Genomic DNA, 17,590 nt, shown 5'->3' with positions numbered 1-17,590 from the left:
CTATGATTCTTTAAAAATATTTCAGAGGTCTTGATCTCTAATCCTCTTTAAATTAGTGAATTTCAAGACTTGTTTTTCTTGTTGTAATATTTTCAATAATTTTATTATCTTGAAGCATAATACATTTTTGCCTTATTATAGTTTAGATAATAAAATCAAACTATTTTAGTGCTCATGTTAAATGGTGTTTCCAGCCATTTCTTTTAAAATATCCACATGAGGTTTTGGTTGTGAGAATCCCCTAAAGAATCTCTGGAAAATAGTTCAGTAAAGCTAGTGAAGGTCTGACTTCTACTTACCCCTTCGACCAATAATCAGCTTAAGACCAAGAGCCTGAAGATATTATTTTTAGGGTTACTGCAAAGAATGAACATTTCTAGACATTTTGAATGTTATATTTTAGAATGGAAGGACAAAGGGAACAAATGGAGCAGAAGTACTCACTAGACCCTATGCTGAAAATGAACTATATAACTTGTGGGTATGGAGGGATTGGAGGGAAAAACTGGGAGAGAGCAAGGGGAGGGGAGACATTGTCCAAAAGGACATGTACTCATTACCTGACTTATGTAACTGTAACCCATTCTGTACATCACCTTTGTAATAATAAAAAAGTAAAAGTTATATTTTAGTTCACCCTGTTAAACTCATTGTTTATAGATATCCTCACACTTAGGAAGCCATTCTGTAGTTCTCTGTCTATTAGGGAGGAAAAAAAAACCCTGCAGAGTATTTTTAAATTCTATGATAGATAACATCCTGGGAAAGAAATCTTCTATTTTATGTTAATTACTTATCAAGAAAAAAAAAGACTTCTTAGACAACTTGTTTTCCATAGTTTTGTTCAGTTGAGAGTATTGATTTGTTTTTGTATTGGGGGCTTGAACTGAAGCATTCAAGCTTTTGCTCAGCTTTTTCTCATAACTGAAACTCTACTACTTGCACTACACCTCCAGTTCCAATTTTTTGCTAGTTAATTGGAGATAGGGTTTCTAGGATTTGTTTGCCCAGTCTGGCTTTGGACTGAGATTCTCAGATCTAAGACCTCCTAAGTAAATTATAAGCATGAACCATTGGGGCCTGGCTGAGACCATCAATTTCTAACTACTAATGTAATTTGTAAGACTGGTAGAACGTGTTGGAGGGTCACTTCCGTAAAATTTAGTCCCTTGCATCTTTTAGTTGAGCCTTTTCTTTGTAGCCCTGTAGTTAAATATCATTATAAATCACTTAGATGTGGAATTTGGGTTCCTAAAACATATAGTAACCAAATTAACCTTTTTATTTTTTTATATCTTTCAGAATCATGATGTCATGGAAAGGGATTTATTTTATACTCACTCTGTTTGGAGGGAGCTTTTTTGGAAGCATTTTCATGCTGGGACCTATCATACCTTTAGTGTTTATAAACCCATCTTGGTATCGCTGGATCAGCAATCGCCTTGTGGCCACCTGGCTCACACTACCTGTGGTAAGTTATGTGGTACAAAGGTGGTTTTCTGCTTGTCTTAGTTGTCCAGTTCATTCATTTTACCTTGTTAGAGTCAGATTTGAGTTGGAGAAGAAGCCCTTTATGTTATAGATAAAAAGCGCGTTAGACTTTATAGTGGAAAATAGAAAAACTGGAGAGAAATAACAACTAGTAAACAACTAATAAAGAACCATATTGAAAGTTCATAAACATTTCCTACATGGTAGTATACCTTATATATAGTACAATGTATAAAGCTTTAAGGTATTGGTTGAAGACTTTCTTACATCATTAATTTTATTTTGCATTTCAATTTTGTATTTTATAAAAATATAACAAAATAGATTAATATAGTAAACTGTTAATGATAATATTAATTCAATTCTTGCCCAGTAATCACAAAATTTAGATGTACAAAAAATTTAGAAACAAAGTGATTTCCTATCTGTCTGTCTAGATGAAATCAGTAAGATACAAGTACATTCATAATTTGATAAAGGATCTTTTTCACCTGTTTTCCCCAGGCCACAGTCACATTGCCTGCCCATATGATGTGTGTAGGGAGAGGAAGTACCATTCTAAACCTCTTTGGAAGAGGTTGATTGGGAGTTATTTCCAGAAGCTGTCATTCTACCTTGATAGACTACTGTTTCATAAAAGTTCCTATAAATTGAATATTAATATATAAAAAATTTGCATCATGCTTTTCACCTTGTGGTTTAAAAATGAATCCTGCAGTGAGTGATTTTTATAAACAGCATTCATCCCTTGCTAGAAGTTATGTTTTTAATTCTTTATTCAGATAAATCTCTTATGAAATGTGATACTTCTAAATAATCCCTCCTCCAGATTTTGCCCTCTTTGCTCTTTTCTTTAATTGTACTTAAAGTTGTCTGCTCTGCAGGCACAAAGAGAGGGATGCTAACGGAATGTTAGATAATACCACAGTATGGTTTCATATTTAACTCATATATGGAGAAGAATTAGAAAGTTTTGTTAAAAAGAAAGCTCTGGGGTAATAATGATAACAGCTGAGACTACTTGTGTGCACATGCATTAAGAAAGATGGCTTTGTTTCCTTTGTCACTATCACACCCATTTTATGAAGAGGAAAAGAAACTTGTATAAGTAAATTATTTAAGAAAAGCTGATATTAAATTCAGTCTGTCCAGTCTTAAGGGCTTTACATAATGGAAAACCTTCAAGGATTCATAAGAATCATATGAAGCCTGGATACTTAATAGTTCTCCCAAGTGATAAGTCCAGTGGAATTTTATAAATGCTTTTTTGTGGTGTGGCCAGTCCAGGGGTTTGAGACTTGGAGCTTGAACACTGTCCCTGGCTTCTTTTTGTTCAAGGCTACCACTCTACTTCTTGAACCACAGCGCTACTTTCAGCTTTTTCTGCCTAGGAATCGAACCCATGGCTTCTGCATGCTAGGCAAGCACTCTACCACCAAGCCACATTCCCAGCCCCACTTATAAATGCTTTTAAAGAAGAAAGTTTTAAGTTCATTCATGCTGGCAAACACCTGATCTGAGTAAAATGGAAAAGAAAGAAAACAGAAAATGTAAAGTAGTCACAAAATCAAGCTGAGAGAATCTTTTCAGCTAAGGAATTTACAGAATCAGAACCCCCTATAGATGATTCATAGGGCTGGGAATATGGCCTAGGGGTAAAGTGCTCGTCTCCTATACATGAAACCCTGGGCTGGATTCCTCAGCACCACATATATAGAAAAAGCTGGAAGTGGCACTGTGGCTCAAGTGGCAGAGTGCTAAGCGCCTTGAGCAAAAAAAGAAGCCAGGGACAGTGCTCAGGCCCTGAGTTCAAGCCCCAGGACTGGCAAAAAACCAAAACCAAACAAAAAGAGACGGTTCAGAAAAACTTATAATTTTAAATTAGTGAATATCTGTGTTGTTGAAAAAGTAGAACTGTGACGATATCTTCTAGCATGTTTTATTGTATACTTTTACTTGGTGCTAGGAGAGTTTTCATTTTTAAGCACATTATTTTAAAAGTAATTTAATCTAAAATTTAATTTTCTTCTATAGGTATACCTTTTTTAGACAATATTCTTTCACTAAAAATAAATTAGAAATGACATTTTTAAAAAAGAATAACCTTTGTGAAATAAGGCAATTATTTTTTGTAAGTTTCTTATGTAAATGAAAATGATTTTGTTGGCAGGATTTCCTGTATGACAATTTTTAAGGAATGTTTGCTGTGTTAAATGATATATAGTAGTAAAATCAACAATCTTAGAAGTCCAGTTACGACTGAGAGATTACCTAGTCCAACGTGCCTGTATATGTAGGAATCTATCTGCAGAGCGACCATCCTGTCTTTGAATATTTGTATAATGGGCAATGCATGTCTTTGTTCATTTCATTTTTAGACAGTTGTTTATTGTGGCACTTAGGGGTCCAAGCCAGTGTTCTACCACAGAATTACTCTCAAGCCCTCATTTTTTGTATCAAAAAATATTACCAGGGTTAAATTCTGAATTTTCCCTGAGCAACTTCTTCTTCTCAAAATTTTGAGTCTTAGCTAATTACCCATAATTATAAAAATAAGTTAGAAATCCATGCACTGGTTGGTAGTCATGTTTATAGTTTTAGATACTCAGGAGGCTGAGATCTGAGAATCAGGATTTGAAGCCAGGCTCTGCAGATAAATCCAAGAGACTCTTATCTCCAATTAAAGAGTCAGAACTGGAGGCATGCTTTAAGGGGTAGACCCACCCATCACCGAAAAGCTGAACAGAGCCCAAGACTGAGTTCAAACCCCAGTACTAGCACAAAACAAAAAATAAATTATATGAGTCTATTTAAATCACGAGTAAGTAATTTAGCTATCATTTTCTTTTTTTTTTTTTGGCCAGTCCTGGGCCTTGGACTCAGGGCCTGAGCACTGTCCCTGGCTTCTTCCCGCTCAAGGCTAGCACTCTGCCACTTGAGCCACAGTGCCGCTTCTGGCCGTTTTCTGTATATGTGGTGCTGGGGAATCGAACCTAGGGCCTCGTGTATCCGAGGCAGGCACTCTTGCCACTAGGCTATATCCCCAGCCCCTTAGCTATCATTTTCTAACTTCCTCAGATACAAGCCTCTTCACTGTCTGCTGATAGCATTTAGTCCTATAATAAAATAGATGTTCAATAAACATAGATTGATGAATCTAACAGCTGTCTATGTTGTTCCTCTTAACAAAGTAGGTGCTGAGTGTTTGGAGAAAGGCCTAGGATTGTAAGGCCTTATATAGATAGCTAGAGACTTAGGAGCTGAGTTTAAACTAAACTGGAAAGCTAAAACAGACTTGGAGGTGAAGTCATGGGGTTGTTCTGGGCTTAGACTGAGGATTCATTGAAGTGATAAATGAGAATAGTAGGCATGTTGGCAAAGCTGATGGTCGTGATCATGAGGGGAGCTTCAGAGCCTTGTATTTTCATGCAGGTAAAATGTGGACAAATGGTGATGTGTAAAGTGTCTTAGAAAATACTTCCATGTCTGTAATTCTAGGTGATACTGGTAAAAGTTTTGAGAAGTGTTATTCCTAAGACATAAAGCATTACAACATTTGAAAAGATTCATATTAGTTTCTTATTACTCACACTGTTCTATACTAGAAATAAGACAAATCTGAGACAAGTGAAAGTATTATCTTTTGTTCTAGTCCATAATGAAGTGCAAAAAACATGGTTTGGTATTCATAGGAATTGTATTTTAGAAATAGTACATCTGGAGTTAGAGTTGAAGTTTGGGGTATTTAGGCTTTTAAAATATCCTTTTTTGTTAGTGGAACATATACTAGTTAACTTCCTCCAATCAAACTAAGGTCTTTTGCATTTCAATTCTTTACAAAAGCCAAAAAAAATCATATTTGGAAAGTAGAGCAGAGTTAATCCAGCTTAATGTTACATAATGACTTCATATGTATCCTCTGGGCCAAGAAGTAATTTAGCAATATGCTTTTGTAGTTCGTGATCTTTTATGCTTAAAAGTAGAAAAGGATACTTTCTTTGTAGGTTAGAGTCTAGAAGATTATGCTATCTTCTGCCTCAACTTTCCAGAGACTGTTTTAGAGTAGAAGTTATATTTCTTAACAGACCTTCTTCCTAGCAGAGTACCTGTGTACATATGTAGAAGAAGCAACTGCTGTGCACTTTTAAAAAATACTTATTTTCTTATTTTTATACCTTTACTGTCTATATATTTGCTTGTAAAGTATCCCACTGTTTCAGAAAGCATTATATTACATAGATATTTGTTGTGTATGTGTTTTTTATACTATCTTGCTTCTTTCTACATTGTTTGTACTCCCCTGTTGCTGTTCATACCGATAGCTCATTGACTTTCACAGTTTATTTGGAAAGATAATCATAATATGTACTTAAGAGAACTTTAGTTTTTATTTTATAATAAATGTTTTAAAAGTAAATCAGTAATTGAATCAGTAATCAAGTTTTCATATTATCTGTTTTTTACTTTTAAGAATCCCAGCCTATAATATACTTTTCTACAAATATTTCATAAATATTTATGGTTATTTGAAAAGTTAATGGAGCAAATTCAGCAAATATTTAAACATCTGCTGTGTGTCAGGCACTGTTGGAAGTAGTAGGATGACAGCATTAGAGTAGAGAAACAGTTACTTTAGTAATCTGTTATTAAAACAAAACAGCTTTGCTTTTGATTGGAAAAAGATAATTTACAGAAAATGTTTAAGATTTTTTTAGTACTGTTTTCACTGATACATATTTTGCCAGTCCTAGAGCTTGAACTCAGGGTCTGGACACTGTCCCTGGCTTCTTTTTTGCTCAAGGCTAGCACTCTATCACTTGAGCCACAGCACCACTTCTGGCTTTTCTATATATGTGGTGTTGAGGAATCGAACCCAGGGCTTCAAGTGTATGAAGCAAGCACTCTTACCACTCGGCCATATTCCCAGCCCCCACTGTTGCATCTTTGACTATATAGAAAAATCAGTAGTCGTCTTAACTATCTAGATTCTTAAAATGTTACATAGTAGAATCTTGTATACTTTCTCCACTTTTGTCTTTTTAACTTAATAATGTATCTTGAAGATCAAGTACAGTTAACATTTTTCTATTACAAAGCTGTCAAAAATTTAAATTAGTGGAACTTAAAAATATAAGTAGTACTTCGTAAGTTCATTCTTCTAGATTTTTTTCCCTCTTTTATTTATTATCAGAGCAAGAATTATGGGAAATATGCTTTTATATGGTAGAAACCATGAGATGTATTAGGACATGAGAGAAAATTTGTCTAGGAAAAGTCATAACTTTAGTTTGCTCTATGTTGCATTGTTTTCTAGGCATTGTTGGAGACCATATTTGGTGTAAAAGTGGTTATTACAGGTGACGCATTTGTCCCTGGAGAAAGAAGTGTAATTATCATGAACCATCGGACAAGAGTAGACTGGATGTTCCTGTGGAACTGTCTCACAAGATACAGCTACCTCAGATTGGAGAAAATTTGCCTCAAAGCCAGTCTCAAAAGTGTTCCTGGATTTGGTAGGTTTTTCACATATTATTTTACCAGAAGCACAAGGCCCCGAGTTCAAGCCCCAATATTCACCGAAAACAATATTATAAATTACTATGGTGAACTCTGCATAACTATTAAAGCCATTCCAATTTTTTCACAGTACACTAAAATACTTTCAGCTTCTTTTTCTTAATGAATTTGCTATGGTAGATGACTTTATTTTAATCTAGTTTTGAAGAAAACTGGTATGTTCATTTTCTCTTTAGCAAGTGTATACAGTTTTGAGGACCACAACTTTAAAGGGTATAAATTAATACAACAGCAACTTTTTATTGCATGTCATGCTTGTGTTTTAGGCCAGAAATTGATTTCTAATGATGAGGTACTTGACATTACCTGATAGGTACCTATTTGTCTGATAAATATTAATTGATGAGCACCTCTTTATGTTAGGCATTATCCTAGATGCTGATGTTTTCTGAACTTTCTTTATCTGTGGCTTTTCCTTCTTTTGTCTTTAAATGGTTAGGAATACAACATTTTCATGTGTGTTAGAGGAATAGTGGTATTTTGGCATCACATATTAAAATTAAATTGCTCCCTGCTAATGTGAAGTTGGAACAAACTATTACACTATATGTCAAATCAGTTACTGACATATAGTTACCAAAAACATCCCCTGGACTCCTGATAGCCCCATCTGTTACATGTAAATTTCTGTGTTTTCTGTATGTAACATTTCTTATTTGAACCCTTTGCTCTCTAAACCATGTGTTTATGGGTATACTGAAATGATGAGGTTTGAGTTGTGAGGCCACAGGGTGGGCATAGGATAACCTAATAAGGAGGTTTGTGGTTGGTTTACTGGGTCTGTTTGTTTTTATTGCCTCTGTGATTATAATTTTGTCTTTCTTTTTGCCACTTTTCCAATATAATGGTCCACTTTATATAACGAATTAGATTTGTTACATGACAATTAACTCCCTGTTGAGTAACAATTCCCAGTGAACCACCAGGAATTTAAATCATTTTATAACTTAGCTTCTGAATTCATATAGCATCATGCCTGCCATATATCATTGCTGGAGTTAGTAATAAGCAGTGATTCTAAAGGAAGATACACAAAGATTGCCTTTTGATGGGAGAAGTGTCAAAAATTTCAGTGTTTTAAAATCTAGAACAGTTTTTGAAAAGAGTAGTCAAGGGGAAAAAAGGGAAGTCACACATTAACAGCTACAACAAGAATGATGTCTTAATTTATTCCTAATGATATACAAAAATGCAGTAACAGGATATTAAAAATAACATGGCAATGAGTTTGAAAGTATACATGAAGACAATATAGAAGAGTAAAACTGACAATCTGATATTAACAATAAATGAAAAAGTGACAAATTGTATATCTCATGAAGCTACTGAATCCATAATTAAAAACTTCCTTACAAAGGATTTTTGGGGGACAATGACAGCTGCCTGATTTTCTTCACTGTTTCAAAAGTAATTATCAAATCAATAAGCAGAGGAAATAAACTACATGTCACCGTCTAGTCAGCATGACTAGATGACAAAGAATGGCACCATAAATTCCCACAGAGATAAATTCTCAAGAGTCTCTTTTGCCCAAAGTTTTACCTTTATAACTTGTGTAACCTAGAGTGAGGCTTAATGGTTTTATGGGGTATGGAAAACTCAGATGTGCAAATAAGAGGAAACAGAATCAAAATGCCAAAGTACTGAGAAAGTAGCTCAAATAGCGCAAGATCTAGGGAGATGTTGTGAAAGGCTTCAAAAAAGAATTGCTTCAATAAGAATCAGAGGAACAGTTCCCCTAAGTGTGGACCCCTAAAGGGGGATAGGGGGGAACTTGAAGATGTAGAGAAGGTTCTGTAGGAATTAAAAGAACCAAGAAACAACTTCCCTTTTACTCCTCCTCCTCCTCCACAAAAAAGTAAGCCAGCAAAAACCCAATAACCATAAAATAATTTTGTAACCATAAAGAAAACCTCTAAGTAGAGGGCAGAACTGGAAAAAGAAAATGCTATAACCCAACATTCTAAATGGAATTAAATATCATCAAGCAAGCACTTTGGGATATGAAAAAGAACATTGTGAAAAATACAAATAATAATGAAATATAATGGAAATCACTTAAAGAAAAATAAAACATTTTAGAAATCAGAAATGAAGAATAAATTACATGGTACCCAAGAGAAAGTAAAGTAACATGCAATTTCATAGTATGTTGTAGGAAAAAAAAGAGTGAAATGAGAAAAAGAAAAAAGTCAAGAGAGAAAATGTACTTAAAGTGGATGACAGGTAAAAGAGGTCTAGCACATATATGAGGTTGAATACCCTTTGATTAAGAAATTAAAATTTTGAAATGTTCCAACAATCCAAAACTTTGAACACTAACATGATGCCATGAGGAAAGTTACATGCCTGACTTCATGTGATGGGAACTGGCAAAATGCCACAAATTATTAAGATTTTTTAAATTATCTTTAGGCTATGTGTATAAGGTTTAGATGAAATAAATCACTTTTGTGATTAGACATGGGTCACATGTCCAGGATATTTCATGTTTATGCAAGTGTTCCAAATTGCAAGATGTCCCATGAAACCCTTCCTGGTACCAAGCATTTTGGACGAGAAATACTGAAGTCTGTTAAAAAAAAAAGAAAGAGAAAACAACCTAACTTAAATATTTGTAAGGCAATACTTAAGGTACAACTCAAGAAAACGTTCACCTCCACTTGTGTTGAGTGTGTTAGTGTAAGGGGTCCCACATTTCTGCTTCCCAGTGAAAATTCTTACATAACAACCACTTAAGGTAGCCGGGGTAGTTCTAAATATATGCAGGAAGTTTTTTGTTTTGATAGTACTGATTCTTAGACTCAGCTTCACAACCCCTTGAGTCATGTCTTTAGCTATTTGGCTTTAGTTATGTTTTACCTGGACCAGCATGATTACAGTTCTCTTATTTACGCTTTCCCAGTAGCTGGGATGATATGTGCGTGCCACCGTGCCCAGCTGTAGGTCATACTAATTTGCTTCCCTGGCTTGGCTTTGCACTGTAGTCCTTCTGATCTTGGCCCCCGGAAGTGGTAGAGTTACAGGAGGAGTTAGACACCATGACCATCTTGCAGAAATAGTTCTCTAAGACAATGTATCAAGGTTTGTTAAAGATAGAAATTATCTGTGATACTTGAAATCAGACACATTTCTTTCTTTTCTCCTGTCAGCGGAGGCAGACACCCCACTCCAGACTGGAACAGCCCACAACCCAGAGCTCTCTCTCATTAGCTCTTACATGGAATACTGTCTTCCCATAAATACTCACTGTCTTATCTCGAAAACATGAATTAGAGGGGCTGGGGATATAGCCTAGTGGCAAGAGTGCCTGCCTCGGATACACGAGGCCCTAGGTTCGATTCCCCAGCACCACATATACAGAAAACGGCCAGAAGCGGCGCTGTGGCTCAAGTGGCAGAGTGCTAGCCTTGAGCGGGAAGAAGCCAGGGACAGTGCTCAGGCCCTGAGTCCAAGGCCCAGGACTGGCCAAAAAAAAAAAAAAAAAAAAAAACATGAATTAGAATGCAGAGACTGGGCTGATGATTCTAAGAAAGCAAAGTAGACTAGAAGTCATTTGGTAAAACTTAAATCTGCATATGAAGGATCAGTGATGTAGAATGCAAGTAAAGTGCCAAATAAATTCTGTCCACATTTAATATAGCAGTATGTTTAAAGCCTACATTCTCCAGATGTGAATCAGTTTGACTCAAATATAAATATAGAATGCTCCTTTCTCTTTCTAAAATTAACTTAGAGTCAAGCTTGCTTGGGGCAGAATCCTGAAACCAATAACTATTACCCTTTTCATGTTCAGTATATAGCTTAACAGGCATTGCTTGTCCACATTTCATGTATTTAGGAGTATATATTATAGATCTATAAACAAAACTTTGTAGATTTCCATTGTGAGTCATGGTAAAGTAACTCTAACTTTACTCAGTCTTAAGGTCTCTTCTCTTGTATGAACAGTTTGTACTCCTTTACCTTGGTATAACTTAAATCAGAGTTAAAAAGAAAATGTAAGTTATTCTATTCAGTTTCAGTGTAAGTTCAAGGGAAGAAAAGGGCAACTGATATTCTGGTAATTTATTTGTCACTGTGCCAAACTATTGGGGGGGAACTTTATATACATTTTCTTATTTAAGTATCATACCTGCATATCATAATATAATCCTATTGTTAAGGAAAATGAAGCTCAAGAATGTTAACTTACCTTATACATAGATATGGCATAGAAATACTTTGGATACTAGGTCTGTTTGGCTCCAGATTCAAGGCACAAGAAAGAATTAAAAATAAATCTGCATTTATTTCCTATAAATTATATAGAACAGGTTCAGAATCAAGAGCTGGAGTTGTGTTGGGAGTCCTGTAGAAGAATTTATTAAATAATTATCATGAGTCAAGGTTTTTATGGAAAACATAACTGAGGTATGATGGTAGAAAGAGAATGCTAGACATATTTTAGTTCCTGTGCCAGAAGACACATATCTGCTTAATTTGAATACAAGACAGATCACTTCATATTAGCAATTCTACTGGCAGTGAAAAAATAAGCTCTTATAATTGATGATTTTGTAGTTTCAAATGCCAGTGTTGCTTGGCTGAGATTAGTTTTGAGGAAGAGTGGGACACAAGGAGGCACCTTTGGGAAAAAGTTTCAATCAGTGAAAGCATACCATACTGTATACTAGGATGACACATCCTAGGATTATGTCAGGGGTTAGACCTTCTTGCACTAAGTGCATTTTTTAGGATGGCATTACAATCTCAGCAACTGAACTTAAGCTTTTGTTTTAAAGGTGACTGACTTTTGTTAGTGACTTCTGAACAAAACAAGAGCCCTAAGCTGTGGAAGCTGATTGTTTACTTGGCTAGGAGAAATAGCTCTGGGTCTTAAGGTTATCTAATCATCCACTTATTACATTACAAAGTCCACTACCTAGATTGGATAACTTGTTGATGTGTGCTGATACTAATACCTTAGTTAGATTGATATTGTTTGTGGTGAAGGTGAAGCATCCCAAATGTGAGCTAGGAAACATACTTTATCTCCAGGACTTTTACCTTCAGAGTTTGCTGAAAATCAAGAGATTCCTTTCCTCTGAGAATTATTTAAAAGGTGTGCTTTTCTAACAGTGATTTTTATAAGCAAGTAGTAAAAGGATTATTTTGAATAAACCATAGGGTTCTCATCGGCTTTATATTTAATGGTAAAACAAGTCCCATAAATTTGATGGGAGTCAGATTTGAACCAGCTTTAAAATGATGCTTTGCAACAATGGCAAAAAGTTACAAAGTGTGGACTCTGTAGCTTACAGTTGTTTGCTAACCTTAATTTCAGTGGACAGTTTTTTTTGCCAGTGCTGGGGCTTGACTGGGCCTGAGCACTCTCCTTGGCTTCTTTTTGCTCAAGGCTAGCACTCTACTACTTGAGTCACAGCGCCCCTTCTGGCTTATTCTATGTATGTGGTGCTGAGGAATTGAACCCAGGTCTTCATGAATATGAGGTAAACACTCTACCACTAGGCTGTATTCCCAGCCCTTCAGTGGACAGTTTTAATCCAGTGCTTCTAATTGTTCTTTCTTTTGTGGCTATGTAAAATGTATATAAATTACGATAGATTTTTAAAAAGAGAAAGTTTTGAAAGAGAATCACAATATTATATGAAGAGATGATTACCTATTAGCTGTGGAATTTATTACATGTATCTTTTTTAAAGCTACATAGCTTTCTTCCACCCCCCCCGCCACATCTCTTTATTTCTTCTAATAAATTTCACAAAAAATATTTTCTTTTTGTTTGAGAACCATGTATTAGAGATACGTTATATAGTCGAAAGTTAAAAATTTTATTCTAAGCTAAAAAAAGTCAAAATTTTTATCTTAGAAATGTTACTGATATCCTTCTATTAAAATCAAGTAATGTGGCACAATAAGTGAATTCTAAAATTTAAAATACAAAAGGCCATTACTTGTATCTTTTTGATCAAATATAATTTAAAAAAATTTTTCTTATTATTAAGGAGTTGTACAAAGGGGTTACATATTCCAAAAGTCAGGTAATGAGTACAATACTTCTTGGACAATGTCACCTCCTTCCTTCGTTTCCCCCTCCTGTCCTTGCCCACAAGTTGCCTAGTTCATTTTTTACATAGTATATATTGAATGCAATAACTGCATTTGTTTACTCTTCTGCCCTCCATTCCTTTGCTCTTCTTCTGTTCACCTAGAAACACAACAAAAACAAACACCAGCAGCAGCAGTAACATAGCCTATTTCCATTTCTTGGAATTTGTTTTGATAGGTAATACTTTTGATCTTCAGAGGAGTTATACCATTGGGTTTTTCCTTAAGTATATTCTCCTTTAGTTTATCTGTTGGTGTGCAGAGTCCTGTATAAGTTATCATGTCTAGCTGTATTTTAGATCTAGCTTTCACAAATGAAAGAAAACATTTTGTCTGTCACTCTGAGCTTGGTTTAACCTCACTTGGCATGATTTGTTCTAGGTTCATCTATTTCTCCTCAAATGACATAATATTTTTCTTTCTAATGGTTGAGTAAAGTTTGATTGTACATATGTACCACATTTTCTTGATCCACTTTTTATAGGGCATCTGGGCTGTTTCCATAACAGGACCATTGTGAATAGTGCAGCAGTGAACATGGGTGTTCAAGTATCTTCACTGTATCCTGACTTTTGAGGTTCTGGGTAGATGCCCAAGAGTGGTATGGGTAGACCATAGGGTGGTTCTATGTTTAGTTTTCGAAAAGTCTCCAAACTACCACCCAGAGTGGTTGTACTAGTTTACTCAAGTAGAATTTTGATCAGTAAATTGTCTAAACTTTTATGTGAAATAATTCTATGTTGATTGAACATTTATGGAAATAATGTAGAAATTTTTCTTGTTTACACCCAGTTTTCTTCGATTTTATTATCTCAGAAGGGTTTCATTTTTCCAAACATGAGATTAACATTGGCACCATATTTTTAATTGGTATTGTTTGGTACAATTTTTTTTTTATTAAACACTAAGTTTGCCTACTTTTCCACTAATGTGTTTTTTTCTGCCCTAGGATCACACTGAGGAGAGTCTCTTATTCTTTTCAGTCCATGTGTCTCCTTGTTCATCCTCCATTCTGTTTCAGTATGTCTTTGTTTTTTCATGGTGATTTTGAAGAAGACTTAGTTGGACATTGTGTAGAATGCTCCTCAGTTTGAGTTTTCTGAAGTTTCTTCATGATTAGGTAGGGGTTATGGCTTTAGGGGAAAAATACTATACAGGCAACATGCCCTTATATTCTCAGGAATACCTTTTATGTGCTTTGAGAAGGCAATGCTGATACTAAAAATGAGATTTTAGAAAGATTATGAGGATTTCTATACCAGTATCCATAGATTCTGTCTTTATAAACCTGCAGACTTTCAACTTTTGTTTGAGAAATTCATGTTAAATATATAGTGTCATGCAGTGGAAAACTGTGAAAAAGACAGGTTATACAGACTAATTTAAATTTTTATAAGTTGTATTGCTATTAACTCGTAAAAATATGAGATAAATGTTATAAAAATGTAACAAGGTTAAGAAAAACCTGAAAATCTAAGTATTGCTTTAAATGTGGAGGAAATACACATTGATAACAGTACAATGGAAGAAAACTAATGCCTTTTATAGATGTCCTGTGATTTTTTTAAAATACAAAATAGAGAAACATTTTCATAGAGTCAAAAGAAAAAATATTTAAATACATTGGTGATATGTATATGAAATATAAGAAGGCAGAGGCCCAAAAGGAAAAATCCTTATATTTAGAGGAGAGGATAAAGAGCATAGATAGGTATCTGTTCTATCCTTCATTCTCGACTTTGTGGAAGATACAAAGAGTTTTAGGAAAGAGTTATAGGAGTGCCTCATGGATATAACTCCCCACCTCTGTATACATTCTCACTAGAAATGGAGAAATACATTCCACTTGTCAGTGTTGTTCAGCTGAAAACACTTTAATACATATGAAAGTAGTAGAGCCTGGATTGGCGGCAAATTGCAGTCCTCTTTACCTTTGCTTCCCATATAACTGGGATTACGAGCATGCACCACTATGCCCAGCTAAAAAAGGGTTTTGAGAATTTTTGTAAACACCAGGATGAACAAACACCTTTAAAAATATTCTGTGGTATATGTGTTATTTAATAAACTGAAAATTAATGCTAAATTTGTGCTATATTGTGGGATACATAGGCCGATAAATATAGTAAAATTAAATCTGAAAAGTTATATCTAATAATATATAATTTGGAATTGGTAGTAAAGTTGTATGCAATTGCTTGTTAAATTCATTCTAGGTTGGGCCATGCAAGCCGCTGCCTATATCTTTATTCATAGGAAGTGGAAAGATGACAAGAGTCATTTTGAAGACATGATTAATTATTTTTGTGATATCCGTGAACCACTTCAACTCCTCATATTCCCAGAAGGAACTGATCTCACAGGTAAGGTAGCGTGGGTTTCTCAGAATTTTAGAATGTAGAGGAATTTAGAAATCATCAAATGAAGTAGCTGAATATCAACAAGATGAATGAACTCACCCCTTAGGGGACTCACTTAATCAATAGCATGTCAGTACCCAGGACTGCAGGCTTTCACTGTATTGAATTTATTATGGGAAACCAAAGGAGGCTATTATTATGTACACTTATTATCCTAGAGCTTGCTGTTTAAAATCTTGGCATATTTTAAATTACCAGCCTATTATCTTTATATAAATTGAAATTAAAATTTGTGTTATAGGTAAAGTTTATCCTTTCTCCTACCTGTTCTATACATACTCTTGTGTAGAACAAAAGAAATAATATTGGGCTGGGGATATGGCCTAGTGGCACGAGTGCTTGCCTCGTATACATGAGGCCCTGGGTTCAATTTCCCAGCACCACATATACAGAAAATGGCCAGAAGTGGCGCTGTGGCTGAAGTGGAAGAGTGCTAGCCTTGAGCAAAAAGAAGCCAGGGACAGTGCTCAGGCCCTGAGTCCAAGCCCCAGGACTGGCCGAAAAGAAAAAATATTATCATGATTATAATAATAAGTATTTTCTCAGAAAATTATCTGAACTGAACTATTTTCAATTATTTGGATTTAAATTAATGTGTTGCCTTTCTCCTAATATGGCAGGAAAATTTTTGTCCCTTCCTGAAGAAAAATCAACCATCATTGAGTTATGGAGGGGACACAGGAGGATTTTATTTAGAACTTTCTTACCTTTCCAGACAAAAAATTGGTAACACAATATTGTACAGTGTATCATATATATACATTCACATTCTGTCTTACTAAAATTAGTACTTTTCATACTTATCTATACCACAGTAGAGAAATAATTTATGGAATCTGTTGTCCATATAGAGTTCAAGATGAAAACTACAATTTGCACAATTATTTAAATAAATAAAAGGTGACTGAACCATAATAGATAAAGAAATTCAGATATATTGAGAAACATTCATAATGAGATCTTTGATTCCGTTGCAGACTTGAGTAGTATTAACTATGTCAATGTTTATAAACTAGGCACATCTCTAAAACATGAATCCTATGTATTGCATATTTGATTTCTAAAAATACCAATTAATTAACTCATTGATTAAAATTGGGAGGTAGTACTTGCCTTTTTGCTCAAGGTTAGCACTCTACCACTTGGGCCATAACTCCATTTCTGGCTTGCTTTGGAGAAGTTGTTACTTGGAGGTAAGAATCTCTTTCCTGCTCAGGCTGGTTTTGAAGCACTGTCCTCAGATCCCAGTCTCTTGAATAGTTGGATTATAGGTGGAAGCTACCAGCACCCAGCTTCTGTTAAATTTCTGTTTATAGACTGAATGCTCAAGCAGAAGTCTGATGTCTGAATAGGTAGGAGGCCTCTGGGTAAACAGAAGGACAGCTACATAGTCCTGAGGTGGGAGCAGGCCTAGCTGGCCTGAATATGGCAGAGTGGTGGCCATAGCCTTGTGGGTAAAAGTAGTCTGGAGTGGGAGAGCTACAGGGAGTGAGCTGACAGGAGGTTGTGGTCCAAGTAGGGATGCTAGTACGCTTACTAAAATAAAGTCTGGGGCAGGTAGATGAAGTGAGGGTGGAGGGAAGGCTTTGCTAACTATATCCCTCAGATTATTTCTACCTTCCCATGCAGTGATAGTACACTTCAGGACTATTTGATTGTAGTCACATCTACAACAAAATTCAGTTTTTGTCTCCAGAGTCCCCATAGTCTACTGGAAGAATAACAAGTAGTTAGTTTCTACTCATCTTTGTGGTATTTCTGGGACTTCTAATCCCATTTAAGGTCTTTCAGCTGCCTCTAATAGAACAATGTTTCATATCCCCATGCCAAGGATATTCTCAAATGACAGAGAGTAACTTATTTTTGTCTATGTGTAAGGCTTTTCCTTTTTAGTTGCTGTGGAACTAAGTATTTAAAATTCAACTCTTCTATTATAAAAATAATGTGTCACTTTCTTCAGCAGGTTCTTTGGATATTTTAGTGTTGTGGAA

The 17,590-nt window shown here is 35.2% G+C and overlaps 1 protein-coding gene across 2 annotated transcripts in view; it reads left to right on the top strand.

Annotated features, from left to right (window-relative positions):
* The window catches only part of Lclat1 (lysocardiolipin acyltransferase 1), a 113,323-nt gene that overhangs the window by 38,611 nt on the left and 57,122 nt on the right, over window positions 1-17,590 (top strand). For both annotated transcript variants that reach the window (XM_048353189.1, XM_048353190.1), the window contains exons 2-4: window positions 1,303-1,471; window positions 6,806-7,004; window positions 15,396-15,542. In XM_048353189.1, coding sequence (XP_048209146.1) covers window positions 1,307-1,471; window positions 6,806-7,004; window positions 15,396-15,542 — 511 coding nt within the window. In that variant the 5' untranslated portion in view covers window positions 1,303-1,306. The remainder of the gene's footprint in view (window positions 1-1,302; window positions 1,472-6,805; window positions 7,005-15,395; window positions 15,543-17,590) is intronic.

Source organism: Perognathus longimembris, chromosome 8 (assembly GCF_023159225.1).
Source record: "Perognathus longimembris pacificus isolate PPM17 chromosome 8, ASM2315922v1, whole genome shotgun sequence".
NCBI classification, from domain to species: Eukaryota; Metazoa; Chordata; class Mammalia; order Rodentia; family Heteromyidae; genus Perognathus; species Perognathus longimembris.
Note: the sequence above shows the minus strand (reverse complement) of the source record. Positions and strands in the feature narration are given on the sequence as shown.